The sequence below is a fragment of the Triticum urartu genome, chromosome 4A (assembly GCF_056163025.1).
Source record: "Triticum urartu cultivar PI428250 chromosome 4A, HENAU_Tu73, whole genome shotgun sequence".
Lineage (NCBI taxonomy): Eukaryota > Viridiplantae > Streptophyta > Magnoliopsida > Poales > Poaceae > Triticum > Triticum urartu.
The window spans coordinates 505,192,027-505,202,861 of record NC_141876.1 but is presented as its reverse complement, the minus strand read 5'-3'; the positions used below and the strand labels follow the sequence as shown (position 1 = coordinate 505,202,861).

Genomic DNA, 10,835 nt, shown 5'->3' with positions numbered 1-10,835 from the left:
TTTGGTTTAGAGCTGGGAAGATGAGGCTTTTGGAAAGTTTAACTTGGAGATACACTTGCTTGTGACCTAAGCTTATCAAAAGCGACGAGTGAAAAGTCACTGATAGAACTGAAATAAAGTAACTGGGTGGACCGTAGCGCTGCCCGACCGCCGTAATGGCTGTCCACTAGTAGCACGCTAATCCTAATCACTATTCCACAACACACAAGATCTCTACAGGCCAGCACTTCACCAAGATCGGGATCAGCATCTGAAGGTACGTGAAGAAAAGGACTTCCTCTGAAGTAGGCGCTTTCCATGAGAAACCCATCAAGTGTGCACCCTTTTCAGAAAAAAATAATGATTTATATATTTATCAAATGATCTAACAAAAATCACATAAGGGTGATTAGTGAATCAGGTTTTCTTAGATTTCGTCTTTTTTTGCATTTTTGTATTTCAAGTCTCGTTAAATGCTCGGTTCAATTGACAGCACAAAAAGAAAAAAACTTTTCAAGAGATTATTTCATTTTTTACATAGACTGCTAACGAATGGATTTTTCCGCATAAATTGCTGACGCATGACTCACTCTAGTTCCTACACACCATACTTTTTTGGATTCTTTTGAAATGTTTCGACTTAGTTTTGAATTTTCTAAAATAAGGAAGCATGTGCTCTCCAGACCATACAACATTACTCCCTTTGTTCAAAAATACTTGTCGTGGTTTTAGTTCAAAACCCTTTGCAATGCATTAACTCACACATCTGGGGTACACTGTGGTGCTACCCACCATTGCATGTTTGCAATCACTTTCCAGGTCAGTTACTCTGCCGCTAGAAAGCACGCAGATCCCTGACACTTAGAGGTCACAAACTGGAATGATCGAGACATCAGACGTGTTAACTAAAGCTACATGGTTTTATAAGCTTCATTAACAAGAGGGAAAAGTAAACTATTCCCACTGTCCAAGTAACGAATGTATCCAACTATCAAAGGATACAAGACTGTACATTACAGAAGACTGTACATTGTTAGCCTGTTCATGAGGGAAATATGCACACAACTTTCTGTACAATACATGGCAAAGCAGAAAACATTAAAGTACAGAAGCTTTCTTGCACTTGTACTGCTGTGCAAAATAAAGGAAAGCAAGAAAATTCAGGGAGCTGAGGCCAGCAATGAGCCAGAAGAAGCGGTCAAGGTGGCCTTCGTTCAGGTTGTCAGGAATCCACCCCATCTGCTCCCCCCTCGTCGTAAGATACGACACCAGGGTCAGTATGAACGAGCTAAGATAGCTTCCGAGCGACACGGTGACAAGGGCAAAAGCCGAGCACAGGCTTCTCATGGAGTCTGGAGACTGGTTGTAGAAGAACTCAGCCTGACCGATGGACGTGAACACCTCGCCGACACCGATCAGCAGGTACTGAGGCGCTTGCCAGAGAATGCTCATGGAAACAGGCACCTTCTGATGGACCAGGCCCTCGGATCTTGCGCTCTCCAGGCGCTTGATCTCGACCAATGCTGCGACTGCCACTGCGATGGTGGACACAAAAAGACCGATCCCCATGCGCTGGAGCTCCGAGAAGCCCCTCTCCTTACCAGTCAATCTCCTGGCTATCGGCACGATGAATCTCTCATAAATAGGGACCCAAACAACGATGCTGATTACGTCCAAGGACGACAGGGTGGCTGGCGGGATCTTGAATGATCCCACTTGGTTGTTGAGTGCCATCCCTTGCTCTATGAACATTGATGAATTCTGAGCGCAGACAGTGAAGAACACGATGCCCGTTGCCCAGATTGGAAACATCCTCATTAATATTTTGAGCTCTTCAATCTGTGTGACAGTGCAAAGCCTCCAAGGATTATGAATATCGCCGCATTCACTCCGCAAAATGACTGCAGATTTGTCAAGGAAACTGTAGAGGGCAAATATGCATCGGGTCAGTGGGTATGCGGATCTTATGCTACTTACATCTTGTGTAAGGTTTACCTGTCATGGTTCTGAAAAGGGGTTGCTGTGTCCAGGAAGTCCCAAGACACAAGCTTTGCAAGCACGTGAGTGTTAGATCAATATAGTAGCATACTTTTTTGTTAAATTGTAAACTATTTATTTGATTCTTAAACTTCAACAAATATGTTTTTATTTCTTCCAGAACAGCATTCTGAACTCCACCATCTGAACAGTTTTTGCCACTAATTAATTTGGTAAGGTAATAGCATCTTACACAGCAAATGATTCCTGATGATAACCAAGAAAAGTACCTGAATTCACTGCTGTGCTCCAGCTTGCGGCTCCCCTCGATAGCTGATCTCTTACCATGACACTCATAGAGAAGAGAACTATCAACTGGCAAGTCCACATTTCGCTTGTAAATGGCTGCAACAACTACCTGGCATGCTCTTGTAAGAGGGCTTCCTCCAGGTATCTGAAATCTGTATACCTCTGAGCCTAGAAAAAAGCTTCCGATAGCTAGGGCAATGAAAAAGGTAGGGATTGCAAATCCAATACCATATCCATATTTTTCTTGTACCCAAATAAGAACAGTGCCAGAGATCAATGAACCGATATTTATGGAGAAATAAAACCAATTGAAGAAAGCGCCTTTCTTTGTTCGCTCAACTGAATCGGTATCATCAAATTGGTCTGCACCGAAGGACGAAACACATGGCTTGATACCTCCAGCCCCTAAAGCAATCATGTATAGTCCAACGAAGTATATCAAATACTGGTGTAAGGCTGGTTTTGGACAAAAAGACCCAATACATTGAGGGGGCTGGAGATAAGGAACCAATGCTGAAAGCGTCAATGCTGACATCCCCTTCAATCAAAATGCACATTGAGGAGTCATTAGCACAATATATCAGCAGAAATAAGCATGTACTGGGGCATCAGATGCACAACTAAGAAAAGTAAGTTTGCAAATACTCCCTCCGTTCCTAAATATAAGTCTTTCTAGAGATTTCACTATGAACTACATACGGATGTATATAGACGTAGTTTAGAGTGTAGGTTCACTCGTTTGCTCCGTATGTAGTCCACTATTAGAATCTCTAGAAAGACTTATATTTAGGAACGGAGGGAGTATATGTGAAACATGCTAGTTATGTATCATGTTAAAAAATATATCTGAACTCATTATTATGCAGTGTCCATAATCTTTGTTATGAAATAAGTTATATACGCATGTTCGATAAAATAAGCTATATATGGGTGTTCGAGAAAAAGATAAGCTCTACATGTCCACATTCAACCTGTCTATGGCTAACCTTTCATCCATCAAGAATACCAACGAAAATAACACCATGACATGGTTATTTGGCACCAAATAAGTTAGCATGTGCCAAGTACTAAACACTATTACAAAGCCCATTCAACTGAACCAATGAGAAAGAGATTTCTTTTCCCCCAGTAAGAAATTTTGAGGTACATTTGGATGTGGTTAGTCGAAACTTACAAGAAAGTAAATAGTTGAGAAAACAGCAATAGTCCGATACTTTCCCCAGTAAGAATCTGCTAAGGTTGCTCCAATAAGTGGTGTGAGATAACAAGTTCCTTGCCAGGTTGTGAAGTTTCTAGCTGCAGACACATTGCCTTCATGCAGTCTAGTTGAAAGATAAGTGACCAAACTTTTGGAGATCCCATAGTAGGCTAAGCGTTCGCACACTTCAGTTCCTGCCATGTAATAAATAAACAAATGTCATGTGAATTTAACATTACATACAATCATACAAGTACAAAGGCTTTTCTTTCTTGTGTTTAGCGATAAAAGATCATCATGAAACATACTCAACTATCGAAAAAATATCATCGAATATACTCTCTTAAGCTGACAAATGCTTACATAAACTTTAATGAAAATATTTCCAATTCAATGAATTGCAAGATTAAAATTTTGCAAGTCAACTGAGAATATATTTTCTTAAAGATGGTCTCACAGGATCTTATGATTTTGTCCCTAACAAACATGAGGATTACATTGTTCCTTCATGGAGATTTCTTGATGAATTATTACCAAGAATCAATGAGCATGCTCTCCAGTTGCCTGTATTATGCTTTAAAATAGGGTGGCCTCTGAAATCAACTGAGCCATCGCCTGTGTATTCATCAAAGTTCTGTGAATAAAGTGAACTTGTTAATGGTTGATCTACAAATTATTTGACAAGTGGAAGCTTTTCATAGCTCAATCCAAGTCAGCAGAAAATGGAAGCATGAAAAAACTGTTGCATGAAACGAAAAGAACACACACATTGGCAGAGATTGTGAGCCTGTGACAGCGTGATAAACGTGAACAATTGCATTTTTCAAAGGATTTGCCTCACTGGCTATTTAAAATTAATAGTTGACCCCACAGATAAAATAAATCGAAGATAGATCAGTACAATTAATTGCAGAAAAGGTGATCCACCATTCTCATAGTGATCAATTATGTAAAGCAAAGCTTCCTAAAACTAGTGCAGCAGAGGATGCCTGATCCTTCTCAGAATCAATATGAGATGATGCCCTTGGCAGGTGTCCACATGATCATCATGCGTTGTTCAGACACATTTACTTATCAAGAAAATATCATCATGTACTATATTTATTGATCCTTATCAAATTCCTGATTACTAATAGTACTACAAGTACAACTAGCACACGCAGAATAAGAAGGAAATTTGTCCTTATTTCCATACGGACAGATTTCTTCCCAGATTAGTCTCACAAGGACAGCATGAACATAAACAAGAAGACTAACGGGATGCCATGTTACCACCTTCCTGGTGAAGTACCTAGGGATCCCAGTGACAGTTAGCAAATTACCCAGCGAGCCTTCTAAGCAGCTGGTGGATCGGATTGCTGGCCGCCTACCATACTGAAAAGCGGGCATGTGATTGGTCCTGGTCAAATCGGTGTTGATGACTATGCACTTTGCTAGCTTATGGTGCTAGGACTCTACAAAAAGGTGGGAAAACGTGTTGACAAGATTCTACATGGGCTTCTCTGCAGACGGCCCTAGTTTCCATGGGACACCACTTGCTGCACTGTTCCTTCTCCCGACCCTGGTGGAACAAGGTGCTCTCATGGATCTGATCGACTGCGTGCCCTCTTTCCATTGGAGACGCATTCATCGGCTTGTGCCACTCGACCATGGGAGGCAATGTTGTGTATCTGAGCAGAAGTGACTAGACTCCAAGCATCAGTACTGGAGGAGCTTAGCGCTTAAGGTTGTGGCACAGGTGGTTGTTGTGACTGGATAGTTGTAACCATGTAAATACTTTTTCCATCTATGAGTGCATTCATGCGCAAAGCTTTTGTGTTGCTCAAACAGAAAAGGGACAAAGATTGTGGGTTCAGAATAAATGTAGATTCAAACATGCAAAAAAGAGCTCTCAGCATGCTTGATGTTATAGGAGCATTTTTTTTCGAAAAGGAGGTTACCCCCCTGTCTCTGCATCCAAAAGATGCATATGGCCCATTTATTAATAAGCAAATAGTTCAACAAAGTCTCCGACTCTCAGAATTCAAAGGGGCTCTCAAAGAGCTAAAAAAAAACTTTGCATGAACATACGGACAGATTTTTTTTATAGGAGCATGTAAGGCATATATCCTTGAGAAAAAATATGCACTAAGTGGGAAAAAAGACCCTGAGATGCTCAGACCAAAGTGTTATCCATCTAGAAAATTCCAGCCATGGAGCAAATTTTCGACTTCATAAATGTTATGGAGTAAATAATTTTCCAAAATGAATGATCAGTTTAGAGTTGAACATTTCACAGGGCTTTTCCTGGTTGTTACTCAAGTACAGATTACTACAGCTACAGTTTAGAATTCTAGTAGTACTAAAAATATGTTTTCCAAGAACACAAATTAGTAGGGAGTCATTACATGTTTCAATGGATTGGAAATGGATCCGATAGTTCAGATATGACAACTGGGTAGAGAGACAGTGTACATCCGATTGTCAATTTATAGTGTTTTTTGTGGATAACACAGTATAGCATCCAAAATTTGACAATCATTTGGATAAAACAGTAATCCGATGTCCATTTTTCACCCTAGATGCATATAACTCCAAACTTTACAGTGTTCTAATTTTATTGCGTAGTAATCTGGAATAGTCCATTGATCAATATTTGAGGTTTCTTTCCACGGATAAGTTCATTGAAAAGACAGTAATCCATTTACAATCTTAACCTTCCAGTCAAACACGTTTATCCCATTCCATTCCATCACTTTCAACCAAACAATGAAAGAACGTACCAGTCAAAATAACGAACCGACCTCACAAGCAAGACAACATCAGCGAAGTTCACACCGAAAAGCAAACATTAATTTTAGGAAAAACAATTCATTCAATTTCGATTTTATGTCATTTATACAAGTCAATAATTCTGCACCCCTCTGAAGAATTGCGTGCTCCAAGCCTCCAATTTACGAGATATTGTATCATAAATTCGATTAAAAAGGGGTATACCGCAATCCTAAAGGGGTAGGCGTCCTCATGTGGGCCTCGCCTGTCAGCCACCACCTCTACAGAATTTCCCCTTCGTTTTTATTTCTTCCCTACGACTTTACATCAAATCAATCAAAGAAGAGCACGTCAATCCACTCGAGCTGCAAATCGAAGTATGTTTCTCTTCTTTCTCTAGCGATTGCGTCCAATTAAAGTAATACAATCGATAAGAATACGCAACCAAAAGAAGAAACTAAAGGGGATTAGAGAAGAGTCCAAACCCTACTCGGGATTCTTGAATACAAACAAGCAGAACCATTCGAAATTTCATGGAGTGGGGATGAGAAGGCGGGGGTACCTCCGGCGGCGTCGCGCGCGCTAGCAGGATCCGTTCCTCCTCCTCTCCCCCCAGCGACGAACCCATGAATGCGGCTTGGGGAGCTCCGAGGGCTGTTCCCCTTCAAAGAAAACTCTGAACGTTCGATGAACGGTGGGTTGACTCCTGCTTATTTGGAGACTAGTGCAACAGCCACCTCTAGTCAATTACTGAAGCCAGAGACAGGGCGAAACAACAAAGCTTATCTCTGCCGCTGCCTCCGGCAGAGTAGTGATTAGTCTTCATTTTTATTGGCGATATTGCATCCATGCCCTCTTCAACTTATGTAATTGCAAAGCATTCTTTTTCTGTAATAGCTTGTTTGGTAACCGTTAGGTAGGGGAATGGAAGTTTGCACGAGGAAGTTTGTATAGGAATTAGGCATGCGAGGTTTAATAATTTTACTCTCATCCTTTGTTTGGTATAAGATGGAAATTAAATTGGGACAGAGCACTGCACATGAATTAACAGGGCACCCGTGATTCTCAAACAAACAAAAAAAACAAGGCATCCGTGGAAAGAAATCGGTGAGAATTGACTCTCTCAATTTTCATTTCTCTTCCCACTTAAATTCTCATTCCTTCCGATCAATCAGAGAACTTTTAATCTTCGCACCCTTCAAATTTCATACTCACCTCTAATTCTCACGAACCAAACACGCAGTAAGGGTGCAAAACACCAGATATTAAAAAAGAGACTAGAGAGGCAAACATCCTAGTAGATTTTTTCAAAGGAACCACGCGGTTCAAATCATCGCTCCCAGTGGGGATTGAACCGCCTAGCTGAAGCGCAATACAGTGTTTGTACCACCACTGGCGGAGCCTCTTGGAGCCCAAAGGGGGCTGTGACCCCCTTTTAAAAGTGTAAAATAAAAATTAACTATGTTTAGTAAGCATTTTGGTACATTCCATTAGTGAATGTTGACTTTAGATAACCAAATCGATTTACCAAGACGATATTATACGTGCAAAGCCAGCTACACAAAGCAGCTTGATTGATTTTCTAGATTGCCTTTTTAAAATGAACACTTCCCCCTCGAAAAAAACTCTTCGCAACTTGCGATAGCGAAAACAGAAAACAAATCAAAAGTCTTACTTTGTCTCTCATTTTTTCTGGTACAACATCACCTATGTGGCGTTTTGATTTGAACTCATCTTTGTGCCTACATACATGGTGATTTGATTTCTAGATCATCCTCTCAGTTGACAATTTTATTTCTCCCTATTCACAACTTGGACTATCAACCATCGCCCGACTACCACGCCAACTATTGCATCTACACACGGAATATCTTGTGCTATTGTGCACCACCGCCAAAGTGACTAGTCAAGGACTACAAATGAGTCGAACTGCCAAAGGAGTGTTGACGTATAAATGCATACCCCACCTCTCTCCATTAGTTAAGATTTTTGAATGAGTTGATTGGATCATGAATTCAATATAGTATCCGAGCCAGAAGGTCTTGAGTAAAAGACCCTGTGTTGGAGTATAATGCCCGGCCCTCTCCCATAATTTGGATTGATGGGTGAAGGCAAGGAGCAAGATATATTCAATTAACATGTAATCTTGTATGAGTTGTGTAGGAAATATGAGCAATTTACCGAATGATTTTATTAACAGATACACTAGATAAAGCACGACTAGTATAGTAGTGATAAAACAAGTCATGCGATTTGACAAAGAGAAGGTAAACAGCAACTTCATATATGAACTGTAACTAAACACATCTGAAGCAGACAGTATAGCAAGTTGCATATATGAAACAGAGTCTAATATATCTAGGGCAAACACTAGAACAAGAAACTATAGCAGGGCATCTAATAGAAAGAGGAAGAACACGTACGGGACAGCAGCAGCAGCAGAAGCCTGGACTTGGGGTTGGTGTCCTCACCAGCCATGTCGTCGAGGAAGTTGTCGACGTCGTGGAAGAAGTCGTCGTCGGGGAAGTAGTCATCGGAGTCCGGGGCGTCCGTGACGAAGAAGTCAGTAGTCGCGCGAAGCGCTCCCCAAAATACCTTATCACCCTTCTCCCGTACAGGACACAAAAGGTGCAGTTTCGGAGGCCTACTGTCCCGACCTGCGGTGCACGCTGCAAGCCGGGATGGGGAAGAACGTAGCAGCAGCGCAGTGCTCAGGAACTATGGCGAGAGGAAGAAGTTCTGGTGCATCTCTCTGAGAGGAGCGACCTCACTTTTATAGGCGCAAGAGAAGGAGGCGAGAGGCTGCACCGGGAGCTGAAGGGAACGCGGGAGACGAAACGAACAGACAACAACCGAAGGGTGCAGCGTCCGTATTCAATATCCACTACAGCAAAAACTTTCCAGCTCCCGAGTGACCTTTCGTATACCCGTAGTACGTGGCAAAAATTTAGACATCGGTTCATTCCCGCAACCCGCGGCGCGTCGTGACGAGGCGGGCGATGGAGGAGGAGCGCGCGTGGATATCCCTCTTGTTCTCATGCAAGTGGGGAAAGAACCTCCCTTATAAGGAGGTCCAACTCCCACTAAACTAGCAATGTGGGACTAAACTTTAGTAGTATCCCTTGCCTTGCACAAATGGGCTAAGTGGGTCTCTAGGATTTATTTAGGAATTTCTGAAATAGTTATTGGGATGTCCCAATATAGACTAAATTCCAGCAATCCCCCACCAGATCCCAGAGGCACACAGAAATTTGCCTTTGATTCCAAAACACTGTTTTATATACCGGTATTGCAGTGGAGACTGTTAAGTTGAACTTCCACCTAAAACTCTATGCTACACTAGTAGGCAACTTGAACAGTGGACTGGGCCTTGAACTGCAAGTTTTCTGTGAATCTAGCTTCACACAAAGCCTTGACCGACACTAGGCTACCGTGGGTCTTTCCCGCGGGCGGAGCTTATGCGTCATACTCCGTGACCTTTCATGAGTTTACTAGAGAGAACCCTACTCTCATATATTGTGATGTTTGACAATCAGACTCATATAGATGTGTTCTTCAAAAGATGTTCTGCAGGACAACATCTCTGCTTAAATGAGCCACTTAGAACACATTAAGATATACATCAACCTGCCATGCAGATTTAGGAGAGTATTGCATCTTCATGGAGTAGTATTGTTAACAGTAAGGATACTCCCCTCTCAGTTGACCAACAGCTTGTCTTCCATATCTAATTCACGGGATCTCCGATCACATAGACTAGGTTACCACTGTGAACAACTCATATTGTGGGTCTCATACCCATCTCCCTTGATGCATTATCTATCACATTACGTGATAGACCCTTAGTAAAAAGATCTGCCAGATTTTTAGACGTTTGGATATAATCCAATGCAATAACTCCGGAGTTTTTCATTTTTCTGACATACTTTAACCTTCTCTGAACGTGTCTTGATGACTTCATGTTATCCTTTGAACTACTCACTTTCGTGATCATAGTTTGATTGTCGCGGTTCATAAGGACACCCGGCACAGGTTTCTCAACAACCGGCAAGTCATTTAAGAGCCGACGAAGCCAATCTGATTCGACCGTAGCTGTATCTAGTGCTGTGAGTTTTGCTTACATTGTTGACCTCGTTAAGATGGTCTGCTTGCAAGACTTCCAAGAAACAGCGCCACCTCCATGAGTGAATACATAACCACTCGTGGCCTTTATCTCATCAGCATCTGAGATCTAGTTTGAGTCACTATACCCTTCAAGCACCTTTGGGTGCCCGGTGTAGTGAATTCATAATTCGCAGTGCCTTTCACATAACGCAAAACTCTCTCTAGAGCTTTCCAATGCACATCTCCTGGTTTTGAGACAAACCGACTCAGTTTGCTAACAGCAAAAGAGATGTCAGGTCTTGTAGCACTAGCTAAGTACATAAGCGAGCCAATAATCTGAGAATATTTTAATTGATCTCTAGCAATTCTTTAATTCTTTTGAAGTAACACACTCGCATCATATGGTGTTGGAGAGGGATTGCAGTCACTATAGCCAAAGTGACTCAAGATCTTTTCCACATAGTGAGATTGAAGCAATCTAATCCCACCATCATCGTCTCTCAATAACTTGATGTTC

The 10,835-nt window shown here is 41.7% G+C and overlaps 1 protein-coding gene across 3 annotated transcripts; it reads right to left on the bottom strand.

Moving 5' to 3' along the window:
• Positions 1-880: 880 nt before the first annotated feature.
• LOC125552388 (protein NRT1/ PTR FAMILY 8.3) lies at positions 881-7,032 on the bottom strand. Of its 3 annotated transcripts, none has more exons than XM_048715922.2 (5): positions 6,777-7,032; positions 3,998-4,097; positions 3,440-3,657; positions 2,247-2,803; positions 881-1,900 (listed from the first exon to the last, which is right to left on the bottom strand). In XM_048715922.2, exons 1-5 carry the CDS (start codon positions 6,840-6,842, stop codon positions 1,078-1,080), a joined length of 1,764 nt encoding a protein of 587 aa, XP_048571879.1. In that variant the 5' UTR covers positions 6,843-7,032; the 3' UTR covers positions 881-1,077. The 3 variants fall into 3 exon arrangements, with proteins under 3 accessions (XP_048571879.1, XP_087374827.1, XP_087374828.1); XM_087518701.1 differs by having other exon boundaries at positions 3,998-4,078; positions 6,777-6,919; XM_087518702.1 differs by lacking the exons at positions 3,998-4,097; positions 6,777-7,032 and adding an exon at positions 4,786-5,161.
• Between the last annotated feature and the right edge of the window lie 3,803 nt (positions 7,033-10,835).